Genomic DNA, 17204 nt, shown 5'->3' with positions numbered 1-17204 from the left:
CGGAAGTGGTAGGCCCTTTTTCCCTCAACACCAAATGTTCTTCGATGCTCAGCTGTAAAAGTTCATGTGCCACACAAGATAAAGTGGGTTCCGACGAATAGGAAAAGGTGAACAGACGATTAGAAACGTGTTCACGGAACCGGATGGCACGCAATAACCGGGAATTAGGAATAAAAAAGAACTTTAATCTTTCTTGATAGTTACTTTCCTCGGAATTCTAGGCTACCATATTACCGCTTACGTATCAATGATTCACTCTTGATTTACCCCAAATTATTATACAGGGATTATGGTACAGATTTGAATTACCCTATCTTTAAATCTTAATTAAAATTTTGAATAAAAAATCCCACCCCTGTGGTTATTTTGAATCTCAAGCCAATTTTTGAATCTTAAGTAGAAATATAAAATGTTGAATTTTAAGCCAAAATATTTTATAATATTTCTATTTAATATTTTTACATTGCTTATTCCCTCAGTAGATGGCGAATAATTTCGTGAGTTACCTTGAAGTATTTTTATGTCTCGCACGCACGTTATTATGCGCCATCAAAAAATGTTATTTTTATCCAGAAAAACAACATTTCTGCCATCTAGCGGGAACAAATGGACATAACGAAATTGACAGTTACCTGTGTGCTGTGTTAGCAAGAGTACCCGAAGCGTGTGATTTTTGTTTCATTTAAACAAACTAACAATCAAAATAGCATGTGACGTTTAATAACTTGCCAATAACAATATCTGACTCGCTAACAACAATAATCCAACGAGCCTCTGTACTAATACTTATGTCATTCGAAACCGCAGCGCGTCATTTTCGTGTTTACCGTTATCTAACAATTCCTCAAATTTTTTAAATTTTCGATTACTTTCTGTAGTCGAGCCATCAGTGCGAAATCAATCAAAACTATTTTTACTCACTGAGCTTCGTAAAAGGGCAACACTGCACTAGCTAGTTCTCACGATCCGTCACGGTCACGGAAGTTCGTCTGCACTCCGCAATGTAAAAGTTGTTAAGGCGGCAACACGCAACAGGCAAGTGAGACGACATGCCACAGGACATAAGATGGTTATCAGCGGATCGGTATACTGTTGCTAAGTTTCAATCATTGAGATGTTTGATTGTAGTGAGTATTTTGCAAATGAGTCCGTTCACGTAAATGTTTGCAGTTGATTCCCGATTGTGCGTTACCCACGGGTTTCCATGTTACCCTCTAACGTGGTGACCAACAGCCCATGTGCCCAGATCACATTGGTGCCACAAGTGAGGTAAGTGAGGATTGTTTTGCTGCATTGCATTTTTCAATTTCCCTTGCTAAAAGAAAATGAGTGCTACAAAAAGAGTTTGTTCTCTGTGTTTTTACAATGTCGAAATCACCACACCACTTGGCTCCAATTCAACAGTAGCAAATCTAAGAGTTTAAAGTGACTGTTGAAGTTATCTCTACTCGTGAAGAATTTAGAAATGTAGGACAAATTCACTTAATGAAGTGAACTCAAACATTCAGTGCCTGCCAGTCAGAATGTTTGTCTTAAATAAAAAGAAGTCTCCAGTCTAGATAGGAACTTGTGATTGTGTGTTTAAGTAAAAATAACTTTCTGAATATTTTAACGAAATTCCTTATTTCTCTTAGAATCAGACTCTGGAATCTTCGGATCACCAACGGCATCGGCGCGAATGCTGATTCATTGTAAATCGCATCTTTGACGAAAAAACTAACATCCGGGAAGAAATTGTCTTCGTGAGAAATCAGAAAAGATGTCGAAAGCTCCTTCGTCATATTCAAGTTGGGTATGGATATGCGGCACAAGACGCATGTCAACCAGTACACGAGCAATTCACTTGAGCTCTAATATGGTAAACGAACTTTCAGCGCATTTGTGATTCAACAGTGTTACATTGGGATGAATGGCTAGAAATTGTTTTCGATGCTTAACAATTCAATTCTAACTGCATCTTGGCTATCGCAAAAGAGCATCTTATTGGCTATCATTTTTATTTAATATCATTTTCTCATTTCTGTGTCGACTTAACTCAAATCTTTTATTTTTATGTCTTTAGGTAGACAAGCTTGAGGTTAAAATAGAATGCAAGTTACAACTACACCGACGTCGTATAACCGGATCTTTGCCATCTCAATCGGAATGATCAGGTTAGATGAGTCAACGTTTACTTACATTTTCATGTAACTGTCGCTCAACCATGAATAGGATAGGGTTTGTTCGTTATAATTAAAAACGCTGAAAATCATTTAATATTTGCCTTCTGTTATTGACTTCCTCTCTTGATTGCGTGATTGATTTTTTTAATTTAAGACATTTTCGGGTTCGTGAAGGTGATATGGCTTAATAGCTATGCTCGAATGAGACTTACTTTGTAAATGTTCTGCTCATTTAAAAGGGGAGGCATTGAGAATCAGCCTGTTGATGGAAGTAGTTTCCAGCTGCCCTTTTATTTTAAAACTCACGTCGAATCGAATTTTAGCTCCAATCCCATCTATAATCCGTAAACGAAGAGTGAAGTGCTTTTTTCTCCTAGTTTCACAGAGCACAATATGTTTTGATCAACTTCCCTAGTATGGGATTTGAACTTTCCCCCGGGGCCCTGCCCATGCTCTTTTTATTTTTGGGGAACTGCGTGAAGTTTTAAAAAGCAGTGAAACATTTTCCGTTCACAAGGATACTGAGTAGGCCTATACTTGTCTTATGACACGAACAAGATGTAGTTATATTTCAACCATTTTCTATTTAAGGCTCATTCTCTGATGAAATGAGCCCCTATTATTGTATCGTTACGGTTTTTTATTTGGTTTTAACAATCATGGCAGGGTTATAGACATAGCAATATCTACATTGAAAAGATTTTGTATGTTTGTTACCCTCAGGGGTCAAGTTTTTAAAACAAGGTGAGGCTAACAATGTCTTTGGTTAACGAAGCGGGCAACAGAAACCATTTGATGATTAATCTGTCTGTCTGTTAGAGTGTTAGTAGAACCATTTTCATGCCACGATCACATATTTACTAATTACGAGTTAAGAGAGGTTTCGATTCTGTGAATATTTTCTATACTTTGTGTGCTGGTTTATTGATTGGGATTTCAATTCATTTGATTAGATTATGCCGTCATTTGTCATGAGGATGGAGCAGCCAGGAGTTTCGGGGCACCACCGGTCATCACGGTCCTTTGTTGGGCCTTCGGATAGATAAGGTATTAAAGTATTAAACAAATGGAGTTCACTTGCAGGTGAGAATCCATTCCCCCCCCCCTCTTTAGCTTTAATTCTTGCTGTTACTTCATTTGCATCCCCATTTTTTGCCCCTTTTCGCAGTGAATTATCTTTGTGTTTTTCACCTGTTTCCTCTCTGGGAAGGCTGTAACTCTTTTTGAATGAGAAGATACGGGTGCCGCAAATCACAAGACATGTTTTACTTGTTATTTCGTCACCTGCTGTAGTAAAGTGCCATTTCCCAGTCTATTGGGGTGCGGTCATGAATGTAAGGTTTCAGCTTTGCCGACATCTCTTTGTTACTTAAGGTCAACCTTGATTGCGTCAATCAAGGAGTTATAGTCTAGCGAGAGTTACTGCGAATTGAACAAATGCGCCGAGTGAAAATAGCACCGTTAGCTTAATCGGTTGGTATCCGTTGGTATCCCAATATTGAATCTTTTTTCGAGAAAACTGCAGGGGAAATTTGTCGTTTCTGAAAGCCTGTTAGAAGATTTAGAAAATAAAACTTAATTCCGGTGCAATTAAAACTCAGAAGACTATTTTTAATTGGGAAAACAAGCAATTTTAAGAAAGAAAGGATAACATTTTACCTTATTTTTTTCATTTAACTTGCCATGGACTGGAGAAACCAGCTGACTTTGGAACTCTTTGTTTCGCTTTCAAAAAGCTCTTTATTCAAATATTCAACACATATAACACGCAAATTGAAAAGCATATTTTAGCAGTGCTTTTGCTTATGAAGTTTGCATATGCACTGAGCGCACAAATAATGAAACAGAGTATTTGATTTACCCTGGCGTACGTAACATGTGGGTTACAAAATCCCTTGCTCTTTCAGTCTCTCTTTCGACTTGTTTTCATTAAGAATAATCATGTTTTAATTTTACTATGTATAACATTGGTACCTGTGCAATCTGCGGTAAATAGCATATAACGAAACGCATACACACGGTATACTGATGATTATACGAATTATGCATTTGATAATTTCATACGTATAAGGTATGACAATGAAAGTAGCTTCACAATTCCGTTTATAATGGACGATTTAACATGGTATCATCGTATCGAGTTTTATCAACACATTAACTTTAAAGAGCAAAATTGGGATTGTACTATGTCGCGTGATACTGTATTATAATTCTCATAGTTCTCAATTTCGTTCCTTATTTAACTAATAAAGAACAAAAAAAAACTAGAAATTTATATACATATATATGTATATATATTTGTTATCTTAGAGCCTCTTCTTTCTATATTTGAACAGATTTCACGGGAAACAGTGAACTGGGAATAAGATTTCAATCGAGTAAAATCGTATTTTTAGGGATCAGGTACATCCATTACATTTTCCGGACACATAATTTGCGTTTTTTTTTTGTTGTTGATTTGGGGGTGCAAAACGTATATAGCTACACCTGGTTTCAATAGATCACATATGATTTTTAAAAATGCACACTTAACAACGAATCAACGCTGATTTAAAAAACAAACAAAATAAAAACAAAGTTTTCTTTTTCATTTGAGACTTTGGATTCGTAAACTTACACCCAAACCGTGAACTCTACCTACTAATAGCTGACGTCGTTCTTCAGGTGTTTTATGATTCACATAACAGACGAGTGATCACCAAAATCCTAAGGATCGTGTACCCAAAATCTTAAGGCAATGGCCAAGGTAGGCCGGAAAAATCAACAGGTCCGCCGAGTCCGGCATCTGCTTCCAAGAGGCTCATCACAACCGCCATAGCTGCTTCGTCGTTACCATCACCGGGGCTGCTATTTTCACGGGAGGAGCTTTGCGACTGGTCCATCATTAGACCGCCAATCACTTCCATCATGTCCTCGTCGGCGTGTAAACCGGCTTCGTTCAGGATGTGTAATAGCTGAGCGTTGTTCCTGACTTTGACGTGGTTGTGGTTGTTGTTGCGGTTGTGATGGTTGTTTTCGTTGCCGCGCATTCCGCTGTTACTTCCGCTGCTATTGCTTCCGCTGCCGTTGCTATTCACTTGCACGGAGAGGATGGCCGCTACCGATTCCGAATTAGTTGACGTGTTCATCGTAGTTGATGTCGTGGATTGAACACTTGGAGTATTTCCAACCACTGAAATTGGATTACGACGCATATCCTGCAAAACACATCGTCATAATTTCGTTCGCAATTTAATAGACGACTAGATTTGATTAGGAAATAGTGAAATAGTATGACACATACCTCATTGGAAAATGAAGACGGAAGAACTCCCGTCACTAGGTAGTTGGGTTCCGAGTCCAGTGGACTGCCAACGTTGGAAAACGGGGACGCAGTAGCTGAGCAAGAAATAATCGATCCTGGCGAACGGACAGCAGAAGAAGAAATGGCCGACGCCGAAGAACGTGATCTTGAGCGATGGAAGTCGAGAACTTCATCAGCCACAGTCTGCAATAAAAATCTAAATATTTATGCCTAGTCCTCGAAGAATGATGACATTGAACGTCACCTGTCCAATTTTACTAGCTTCCACTTCCATGCTAAACAATCGAACTCTAGTTGAAGTTGTTTGGTTACTGCCTGTTCCTGAACCTGTACCAATATCAAAATGAGATTTAGAAAGCCATTTCTTTCATTAAAATGTCTCAACTCAAATAACTAAATTTATTCACGAACGAGAAATGTAGTATACCTTGATAAAACATATCACTGTTGGAAAAATTCACAGAGGACGAATCCATGCAGGAGTTTGCGACATCTGAGCATTCAGCCCTATTGGTAACAAGTAATAATTATTGTTAAAAACTACGTCAATTATTTCAGTATTTTTTAATTGCAACTAGAAACGTACTCTATGTAGGAGTTTTTGGCCACAAGGAATTCGATATCCTTAGTCCAAGGATTTCTGAAAGATTTCCAGCGACTCTGGAGCCGGACAAAGGTGCCTTCTTTGACACGGAATCGGTAAACCTAGTGGAAGATCGTGTGTAACGATTTTATAAGAGAAAAAGAGTTGCTGAAATGTAGTATACCGCAGTTGTAACGGTTTCAGTTGTCTGAAGAGCAGACTTGTGAACTTCCGTTAGGGCCACAATATCATCAACATGATAATATTCGTACATACTTGTGCCTAGTAACTCCTGTGGCAAGAGTCCGAGCAACAGGGTAGCACTAAACCCACCAAAGTAAAAAGCGCAATGTAGCAGAAAATGGATTTTAAAATCATAATAGTAATAATTAAGTTACCGTTGATCTACAAAAACGAACTTTCCGTCAATCGTATGACGTGATATGAATTCAAAATTCAAAGAGCGGGGCCGAAGTGACGAGTCATTAACTAAACTTTCTTTGCCAGGAGTTCCCCTCGGTTTGTAATTTTGTAAATTTGACGGTTGAACCCGACCAACTGCTACCTGTTAAAACATACAAATGAAAATGGTTATTTTAATTAGAACGAAAGCGTGTGAGATGTCATACCAAACATGAAAGGTTACACGCGTCCACATCTCCTTCGGCATCTTGATCGTGAACTCCGATTTTTGCGGGTGCCCAAGATTTCAAGTAGCCAGTACAGTGCACCACAGTAAACTTTTTTTCTACAGAAAATCACAAAATAAAAAAGTATTGATCGATATTAACTTATTCTATCAAGCATACTACGCACACCACCATTACACCAGTAAATGGTGTGGGTAGCAAATGGGAAAAACCTTGGGAAAACCACACCATTTCTATGCTTAATTATGAAAATGTAAAGTAAGTAATGAAAAATAAATTAACCCTTACAAAAAAAGCTTTATTAGAAAAATTCTATTTAGTATATGTGCCAACAGCACTCTAACTGCTGCAAGTGGATAACCAATTACAAAAAGAATCGAAGAATAAGAAATTCATTGAAAATGTTCCCGGCCTACCTTTGCTAATATTTTGCGTTTTTCTATGCTTAGATGATGACATGCCACACGCATCTGACGAGTCTTTAGCTGGTTGGACGGCTCGACATTTCATGCGGCAAAAGAATGAGCGGCGAGCTCCTGGGCAGAGTCTAGACAGACCTTGAGGAACGTCAGTTTTCACGGGCAACATAGCTGTCAAATAATTATACAGTGTCGTAATGTGCCAGGATATGAATAAATTCGCCGCTCAAATGTTAATCATTAATTTGCATTTGATTTGAAATCGGTGTTTACTTTTGGCGTCAATTAGCCGCTCGCGAGGACTGAGATCAGACGACGATAACTGTTCTTTCACTTTGGCGACGTCTTTAGGATGTAAAATGTCAAACCAGCTTTGGCCTAGTAAATCACCCTGGAAACATTTATAAAAAAAAAATAAAAATGAAGCAAAAAAAAACATAGAACAACTACATCTGCAGGTAAATTAAAAACTGAATTATGAAATGTATTCTACTTTCGTTTTTGAATTTGAAAGCTTGACAAAAATTGGATAAGTCTGGTAAGGTGGTTAAGGATAATGAGTCCGACCTTCTCTGTTGTTCAACGATTTTTGGTTAGAAGGGCGAAAGAAAAGGAAACAAAAGAAACCACGGCCCAAAGCAAAAGAGGTGAGGAAATTAATTGTTTTCCCAATAAAAACGCAACCCTTTAAACAACAGGGGAACAGTTCTGAAAAAATCAAAATTAAATGTCAACGGGATGAGTAATGCTTGCGCTATATAAGAATTTAGTGTGGTGGATTCAAATATAGAATATCGATTTATGCTAAATCAATTTTACCAGAGAATGTATTTTTCCGAAGAAAAATGGCAAGTTACTAAAGTGGGGTAGTGGATGTTAATGCAGTCGGCAAAACAAGATTTTGAAGTGATGCTTTCACTTTGTCAACTGTTTGGCGTCGAGTCAAAAATTTCGTTAAAATATTACAACAAAAACAATTTTTTGTCATTTTTAAAAGTGTTGGTGCTTTCATTCCAACAAAGTCTACTTTTGATTTCCACAATTACTTGTCAACCAAAAAGAATTCTCAGCGTGAAACCGCATAAAAATGTAAAATGGTATAAATGAATTTAAAGCTTAAAGTAGTCTACTTCAAATTGCATAGCCAACTCTTTGTTTTTTTGTTTGTTTTTTACCTGAGAATAATTGAGCACTTGAGACACTGACTCGGAGACGTACAACATCCTTCCTCGATCGCAGCCCACGACGAATAAAAAACCATCAGCAGACTACGGGGAAAATTATAGGAATTTATAGTTTTTTGTCTAACTGGTGTTAATTTTAAAATCAAATGTCCAGAACAATCGTACAGATCAAATGCAACGTCTCAAGTTTCTAATTGTTGCGAAAGTTTCAACGAGATGGGACGGAAGCACGGAACTTTTTTTTTCCGTTGTTTTAAATTAAATTTGGATAGACTAGTTATTTGGTGTGAAGAGAAATAGAAAAAAATCTGCCATATGAAATCAGTTTTTTGTAAAAAAAAAAAAAATTTCAGAAAGAAAGGCGGAAAAATAATGCATGCGACGATTGAAGATATAAAATCAAATAAATGTGGAAGTATTCAGAATCTAACGCATGTCTAACATGTAATGTAATTTTCCAAGAACTTATTAGAAACTTTAACCCGCTTTTACCCAAACAGATAAAATTCTACTCCTTTTCTGTGAGATTGTGACAAACGTTTTTTTTTAACTTTATAGAGCTCAACCATTAGGGCATCGAACAATTAAGGGGTGAAATATTCAACGAACAAACAACGCCACTTACGGTTTTGATATTCATGAAATAAGTAGCTATATAAGGACCTGCGCATTAGCAGTCCTTATTTTATTTAGTGAAGAGTACAAAGAAATCTACAACATACTAGAAATTGTCAACTTATATCTAAATTGGACACTATTTCTTATCAGAATGGCGTCTAATTCGTTAATATATAATAAGAGCGAAGAAATACTTTACCTGCAAGATGAGACGCTTGAGTTCTTCGTCAGAAAGAAACGAGGGCTTGTAGTCCCCCTCTGTGTAGGAATGGATGGCACCTCGAATAGTCTTTAAAAAATCAATGAAAGAAAAGAGAAAAAGAAAATGTCAAGTTTCAAAAGATTCCTTTAAACAAAACGGTAACTTGAAATTTAGAAAACTGTTATTTGTTCTTCGCTGAACGGCGATGTTATTTTTATTGCTTACGCAAGCTTGCTTACACGCATATAGGAAAACAAATATTTGTATTCAACTTTTATAACGTTTTTTTTAATTAAATTATTTTTAGACATCCACACTTTAATTGGCTTGAATTGTTTCCTCCTAGCGCGTTACAAGGAAACATAAAGGACCACCTTCCCATTTTGCGGAGTTTGAGTAGAGCTCATTTCATAATCAAAATAGTTAACTAGTATTGTGAAATGGATATCAAAAGAATTTTCAACGTTGAATAAACTAATAAATTGTGCATAGGTTTTAAATGCCAAGTTACCCATTCCGACCAGTCTACATTTTATTGAAGGAACCAAAGTACGAATAAACTTCAGTAATATTACTAAATTATTCGGATCCAGAAGGATTAATATAAGCCTACCTTAAGATGTTGAACAGCCATGCGGAGTACGGTCAGCTTGTCGAGTTTATGCGACATCTAAGGAAATATGAATTATGAAGATTTTCACATTTTCAACTTTGATAAAATAGTCTCTAATTCAGAAAAGGCAAACTCACTGTTATACACATTGGCACCACTCGAGACAGCTCGGTAATGTATGTGTTCATCTTATCTCTTCGTCGTTTTTCAATTTCACTGTGATTCTGCCTAAAATATAAATGATTTGCATTAAATCGCCATCAAACAAATCACTAGTTTGAATGTATTATTTAACTTTAATTAAAGCTTAACTAAGTCAATGTTGAATATTAAGTAGCTTAAATTTATGTGCTCCAGTTTCAGGGTTGTTGTTTACATAACAAAGAAACCAGAATGCGAAATTGAGTTGAAACAAAATGTCTCTTCAAGGTCAAAGGATTTGATTGCTGTACGAATATAAAATTAGTTACAAATAATGAGCCGTCACATCAATTCGACGATATCCATCAACATTCCACAATCCCTATTTGGTTGCAATCAAAGCTGCCATTGTCGTCGTCGTCGTCAGTACAGGAAAAGTCAACAGTTATTGTGATTATTTTAAAAATTGCAATCTAGACCACGCCTAAGCACTAAACGGGTTTCGGTTTGCCTTCCTTTTCCCCTTTTGCGCTCGTTCAACGGTTACGTGACGAAAGTAACGCGGAAAAGACCAAATTGAAACGCCAGACGTTGACGTCATACGGACTGAGGAATTCTTAGGCACCCTACGTCGTAACTTCTCTTTATATGAGTTTGAACAATTGCACTGCCAGGTCTTCTTAAGCCAGTTACAAATAATCGATTGAAATGAAACCCACTTGCGGAAAACTGTGAATTGTAGACCAACAACGACGTTTTACGTAACACAAAGAAAAAAAAACAATTTTAATTATATGGTTAGTTTCCCATTAAAAAAATTTAAACAAAATCAAAATGAATATCAGAATAAATCATCAAGTCCATGTGAGGTGTGGTAACCTAGATACGAGGGATAATCCACCCACAAAAATCCCCGTCCAAGAATGGCACAAAATGAATGCAAACATTCCCAATCAGAGGCATCAAGCTATACTGAAAAGATGGTTGATTAACTCGAGGCTACTAGTACAGATTAGTCTTGATTCAGCCAAGCGTCAGACTTATGTACAACATTGGAATGTTTAGAATACGAATGGCAGTGAAAAAAGAAACAATAAATAAAAAACAAAAAAAAACAATTCCAAGTTTGGTTCAAGGTAAAACAATATTATGCCAAGGAATGTTGTTTACCTTCCACCGCCTCTGTTTCCTCGGGGCTCATCTGATGGTGTAGGAGACGGTGTCATCATCCTCGTATCTTCTGGTTCATCTTCGTCTCGACTTACATCTCTGTTTGAATCGATAATATCGTGTAAATACCGGAGCAAGTCTGACACATTCCGTTCAATAACAAGAGGAAACATTAAGTCGACCTACCTTAAGAAATGTGATTGAATATCATCGTAATCAGCTAATGAGGACGAGTGTGAACGCTGAAATTTCGAGCTACGACTACCGAAGTCTTCAGCTGGCTCACTGTAAAAAGCACGAAAAAACAAAAAAAATAGGTATTACGTTTCTTATTTGTTATCTTACGTTTGACAGGTCAGACTAAAAGTGAAAAATAATTGATCAATCTAACTCGACTAAGGATTATGTTGACATGACATTAGGTGTACACGTACCACGCCAGTTTTTGAATGAATTATGACTAAAATGAGCCATCATAATTTTATTAGGTTATTCATTTGTAATACCCCGTCTAGATCCGTAGATGATACAGTATGTCACAAGGTAACAAACGGAAAGAGCTACGAGGGCGTTCGAATCTTTTTATTTTTTAAACAAGTGAGCGTAATACGTGTAGGCTACGCCTTTTGAGTTTCAGAGTGCTTGGCATTATAGGTGCACTCATGATTCTTTAGACTATTCCAGATTCTATTGGGATTTAGACAACTTTCTGTATTATTTGGCCTTTCAGTAGATCGATAGAACCCATCACATTAAATGACTGTGTGCATCATGCAACTCGTATAAAAAGAAGAGGACTGGATCACTAATGTCAATAGAACGTACGTGACTTGGTGAAAACGGGATTTTCAGCCTGGCTAGTATATAGATTTGAAATTGACTCTTATACATACTACTCCCACATCACTTGAAACGAAATCAAGTCAATAAAGATCACTTAAAATGATATCAATTATTACGGACTTACGACATAACCGAAGTTCCTCTTTTGTTGGAGAGGCGATCCTTCCCTTTGGATTTGGTGCGGCTTGTCATGACGGGGAAAGAATCCGACGAAGGGTGCCGACTGGGTCCTGGAATGGGTACAGGGAACAAGGAAGAGCAGCCAACGGGGTCAGGCGGTGCTACTGTCGCAGCACTTTGAAACTGTTGGCCAAACGGATAGCGATGGTTGTAGCTAACCGCACGTTGATCAGTATTGTAAGACGATTCTCCAAACGGGGATAGATAGTTCGGACCGGCACTCAAATTCTGCTGCAACTGATAACTACCCGCAGACCCTGCAAATGTTTTCAGAGAATTTATTCAATGGTTTTGAAAGGAAATTGACATTTTCCACGTAACTAGCAAGAATTTGAACAAATAATCAATTTTGCAATATTCTATAGGTTAAATTTCCTTGAATACTATTGTATATTCCCTTTTAGTCTTTTACTCCTTATTTTAATTTGTCATTTTATCCAGCAATTTGAAAGTACCAAAATTATAATTCTAAACATTTATGTCTAGAGTGGGGTTGTTGGGTCTAATGTGTATAGGCCGTACTATTTATCACAATTTCCGTCGTCGGAGCAATTGTGTAGCTAGGAGTGTAATGAGTCGACGTGTTGGTTAGCTGGACGATTGGTGTTAGTGACAAAGACAGTGGCGGGGAAGTGATGGGAAGTCCTTGTTGAGGCTGAAGTCTTAGATGAGTAGGTGATTGTGTGGGAGGTCGAGGTAGTGCAATTGTCGTAGGAAGTGCAGTGGGCGGAGTTGGCTGCGGTAGCAGATGCTGATGCTGTTGCGACTGATGTTGTTGCTCCAGGTAAACTTCTGATGAGTTTTCGCTCAATAGAAGACCAGTCGTCCAATCAATGTATCCAAATACATTACAGTTGGGTCTAAGATAAATATATGTGTGCCGATGCGATCAAAAACGATTCCAATATATACAAGTTGATGAGGTCATATCACTTGGTTGACAATGCTCAGCACTAAAGACCGAGGCAACTCTCACGTAGCGCATGAAATTTGCGACATAACGATCACGTATGCAAATTTTAACCAAATAAGTGATGAAACCATCTCCTTTATAGCTTCACGACGCACGGACAGAATGTCGGACATGTGTGATTACACTATAATAGTGAGTGATATGATAACACAATATAATATCACTCCGAACAAAGTAGCCTACACCATAAAAAACCGCAGGACCTAACCATATGCTACCTTCGAGTTTAATGCTTTCTGTTCCGTGTAAAGCCGCAACCTACGTAATAAGACGAATAAATCGTAGGCGGTGTGTTTCCTTCTCTACCGACTCACAAAAAAGGGTCCCATGCACGTCTGCGAAATCAATATCAACAATCAGAGCGACTTCAAAGGACATAAACTTGGAAAGTCGGTTCCCGAATCATATCACGGCATCCTACGCTGGTAACGCAGAAATGAATAGTCAAAAATTCTGAATGTTACGGCAATGGCGCAAATGATTTTTCTAAACAGGAATATATTAACTGAAAGCAAGCTTATGCGCAGCCATATATATAGAGCACTTAATGAAAGCTTATAAAAGCATAAAGTAATTAACCGCAAACAACGGTTATTGTAGAAACAAACAAGCAATTTTCAAATTTTAAAAATGGCAGCATAGAAGTTTGTGTTGCCGGCACGGGGATTCGCAGTTCGCAGGTCTTGGCAATTGCACGACGTTGCTCTCTTTTGAGTTGCTCTATTGATTTCTAAGCGGCACTTTTCTAAGAATATGACCGAATGGAGTGTCAAGCAGCAGACGGCCTGAAAAAGTCGAGGCTATGCAGTTCCCGCATCTACCAAACGGCCATTTCGTCGTAAGGGGGTATGAAATCTTGTTTTAACGGTTATTAACCTCATCTTTTGTAGATATTTGCAAAAAGTAAAGAGAAATCAAGATTTTTTTTTTTTTTTTTTACATTTGATGCCGGACCATTTTAGGTATCACGAGGAGGGTCTGTGTCCAAAGTAAAATTTTGAAATTTAAGTTGTTGCTCACATGACATCGCTGTAAAGTCAAATGAAAAAATTAAGTTGACGCAGATACAAGTTAAAGTGGAGGAGGCATTGGAATTGATTGGGAAACGTAATCCAACCAGAACACTGAGTTCGACAACTTTGATTGCTATGGTTTCACCGAGTGACGTAAATTTGAATGCGCGTTTCCCCCGCCTTTGTAATGCCAGTCAACCATTTTGATTGACTATTACCAGCAACGTCACTCTAGCAACATTAATATCGAAATCGATGCGAGTTTGCGCTGCAATGCGAATTCAACCCAAGACAACGCTCGAAACGAAAAAAAAAAAAAAAAATCGGGTTATGACAAAAACCTGTGGATTTGATTGAGAAGCGCGACACAAGAAGTTTCCTATTTGGTCCACTTCAAACAGAGATTGCGTGTGTTGCAATCTCTGCTGACAGAAAGAGCACAAAATCAACACGTATGGAAAATCAAAGAAAAGTGCGATTACGTGCGTTCGCACAGTTCGGTTCGCATCATGGAAAACTAAAATTATTCAAGGGAACCGGTATATTATATATATATAGACTGAAAAAAAAGAAGGATTTATTACGAATATACTTTATTTGTTTTGGAATAAGAAATTCAAGCTGCAATATTTTCTTCAATTCTGAAAACACAAGAACCCGTTACGATGGTTAGACGCAAGGCTATATTTTTTAAGGTAAAGGGTTTAGACTTTCTATATTGAATCTGCACTTTCCGATTCTTTCGCACAATTACTGTAATGTTATTATTATTTTTTTTTTTTTCAATTCGAAATTTTTAAAAAATTCTTTCAAGAAAAAACGGAGATTTGAGAGTACCACAGAAGGGAGATTCGAAATTGGTTCGTTGAGACAAAAGAACACGATTAAACGCATTACCTCTGATCCATAACTCCTTATACACTCGAAACAAACTATCTTTCATACGAAAACATGCTTGAATTCGGAACTGAACGATTAAGTCACGCAAATGTTTAGTTTGTTTTCACTGGGGAGTTCAACAATATCTCGGGAAATGGTGAAACAGAAATAAAAGAAATGAAATGCGCGACATGAGTAAAGGTTCTACCTTCAACGAAAGCCAAGAGTTGACTGAAGCCATATCCTGACAGGCCATAGTACCTGGCATTGGCATACGCTATGTCACATCCTGACGGTAACGCGAACCATAAGAACCGATAGCCAACAACGCCGACCATGTTTGTTTGACAGAAGACTATACTTTCAGGGTTGAAGTTAATTTTTTTTTTTTAACTTTTAACTTTCTCGGTTTTTCCACTTCCTTTCCAACCACCTCTCCGAATTTTTATCTTCAAAATGACCCGACCTTTGATGCTCATCACTTGATCAAATATAAACTAGTATCGATTGGCAACAAATGGAATTTCTTTCCGTGTGTATGGGACAGCAGTAATTGAATCAGAAAATCATCAGTTTTCGATAACGGAATCCAAACGAATCCAAACTGCTGCGATTTCTTTTCTGTACAGGAAGATGTTGCCTAAGAAACGTCGCTTCTATGAAGCGCATATTACTCCAGTTACAAATTGTCATTGGCTGTACAGGAAGAGCCGAATCAATCAAATCAGACATTTGTTACTGCATGTTAACTAACTACACTGCACGGGTGCGACATTTGCCAGACGTGGAATCAAAACTGTCGATCCTTTTATTCTATTATTCTCAGGAAGATGTTTAAGGTAGAAGATTCAGGAAAAAAATTGTAATGTAATAGCTGTCGATTGATTAGTAGACGTTGCGAATGGAAAAATATTATGGGGCGGATAGAGAAAGGGCAACCAACTTGTCTTTGACGAAATTTGTACCTTTAAAAGCAATTGGAATCCTAAACACAAAATGACAATTTGGAAGGAATTGCATACGCGAGTGATTCGCACATTGTGAAATTATGCGTGTGAAAATGTCCGCCGGAATTCAGTCAATTATGTCAGAGTGTAAAAAAATGTTTAGTTCGCATGTTAAAACAAAACAAATCGGTTACTATCATACAACAGAGGCACTTTAATAGGCTCGCTTGTAGCAAAAGCTATAAACATTCAGGAAAATGGCAATAGTCTTAAAGTTCACGATCGAAGGCGTAGGATGGCGACAAACCAAATAGACTCCTTATCGATTTCTTTTACAGCGAAACGTATCGATCTTAATTCATATCGATTTGCTTTAAGGGCAGACCTGACAGTGCTGCCCTCAAATGAAAGACGACGACGAAACTTGATCTCCTTAGAAAGTATCAGGTTTGACGCTTCATTATACATCCACAACATGTAGCAGATAATTAAAATAAATATAAAACAAATAACACAGATAATATAAAATTCCCAAGAAAAGAAAGTATCAATTTAACGATTACTTATCGAGATCAAGCCAGAAATATTAAAACACAACTTTATATAACACCGTTCGATCACGTATACCAGAAATACAGGAGTTTGGTCGAATAAACGTACGTCGTACAAACTCCGCGATTTTTTAAACATTTTTTAAGATTCATTTTCATCAAATCTCGACATGGTGAATCTTGAGACTTAAAATCTTACGAAATTCCCGCCAATTCGCAAGGGTAGGAAACAGCTGATGCTGATTCTCTACCCACTTCTGATTTCTCACGGACCGAGGCTACGTTGCTCACCCACACTGTATCTAAGAAGGCTACATAATGTCGCTAATCTGTGTATGACTACTGTGCAATTTCAAAGGCTACACAAACTGTCTGGTACTTGTAAACAAACTGATTTTTCATAGCCAAATGCAATTGTTTCTTAAATTCTCTAGGGCTTGCAAGGACTTTGATCAAGATAAGCATAAATTTCTTCTTACCAGGGGCTTTCTTGTAGACAGTTTTGCACAGTTGAATCGGGGCAGGTATGGTTATGTCCACTATGGGTAAACGACGATCACGATGCCCGATAACGTTAGTTATTTAAGACATTTCCCAAACAAAAATCACAGTTAATGCACCAAGTCGCGCCATTGTGGTGCGTTCGTAAGAGATGCTACATTGCCAGTTTTCAATGCTGACATGTTTATATGTAATCATCACATCATTTTCCTTTTTCCTTATAAGACCTTATCAGTTGTCACCTTAATGCCTTATACGTTCCTCCCTCCTG

At 37.5% G+C, this 17204-nt stretch overlaps 1 protein-coding gene and 1 long non-coding RNA gene across 7 annotated transcripts; one reads left to right on the top strand and one right to left on the bottom strand.

Moving 5' to 3' along the window:
- Window positions 1-789: 789 nt before the first annotated feature.
- Window positions 790-4908, top strand: LOC124210110. Of its 4 annotated transcripts, XR_006881179.1 has the most exons (5): window positions 790-1084; window positions 1171-1269; window positions 1641-1787; window positions 2063-2153; window positions 3116-4908. It is a non-coding gene; the product is annotated as an uncharacterized LOC124210110 (long non-coding RNA). The 4 variants fall into 4 exon arrangements; XR_006881178.1 differs by having other exon boundaries at window positions 790-1269; XR_006881176.1 differs by having other exon boundaries at window positions 790-1269; window positions 1641-1858.
- LOC124210056 (protein cycle-like) lies at window positions 4443-17075 on the bottom strand. 3 transcript variants are annotated; one of them, XM_046608356.1, is made up of 19 exons: window positions 16912-17075; window positions 12592-12929; window positions 12014-12326; window positions 11233-11331; window positions 11047-11145; window positions 9873-9963; window positions 9736-9792; window positions 9120-9209; window positions 8294-8386; window positions 7392-7509; window positions 7116-7289; window positions 6679-6797; window positions 6448-6614; window positions 6234-6372; window positions 6053-6171; window positions 5894-5973; window positions 5711-5793; window positions 5446-5649; window positions 4443-5359 (listed from the first exon to the last, which is right to left on the bottom strand). In XM_046608356.1, exons 3-19 carry the CDS (start codon window positions 12079-12081, stop codon window positions 4892-4894), a joined length of 2268 nt encoding a protein of 755 aa, XP_046464312.1. In that variant the 5' UTR covers window positions 12082-12326; window positions 12592-12929; window positions 16912-17075; the 3' UTR covers window positions 4443-4891. The 3 variants fall into 3 exon arrangements, with proteins under 3 accessions (XP_046464312.1, XP_046464311.1, XP_046464322.1); XM_046608355.1 differs by lacking the exon at window positions 16912-17075 and adding an exon at window positions 14953-15256; XM_046608366.1 differs by lacking the exon at window positions 12592-12929.
- Between the last annotated feature and the right edge of the window lie 129 nt (window positions 17076-17204).

The sequence above is a fragment of the Daphnia pulex genome, chromosome 2, assembly GCF_021134715.1.
Source record: "Daphnia pulex isolate KAP4 chromosome 2, ASM2113471v1".
NCBI lineage: Eukaryota > Metazoa > Arthropoda > Branchiopoda > Diplostraca > Daphniidae > Daphnia > Daphnia pulex.
The sequence above is the reverse complement of the archived record's forward strand: the minus strand, read 5'-3'. Positions and strand labels throughout refer to the sequence as shown.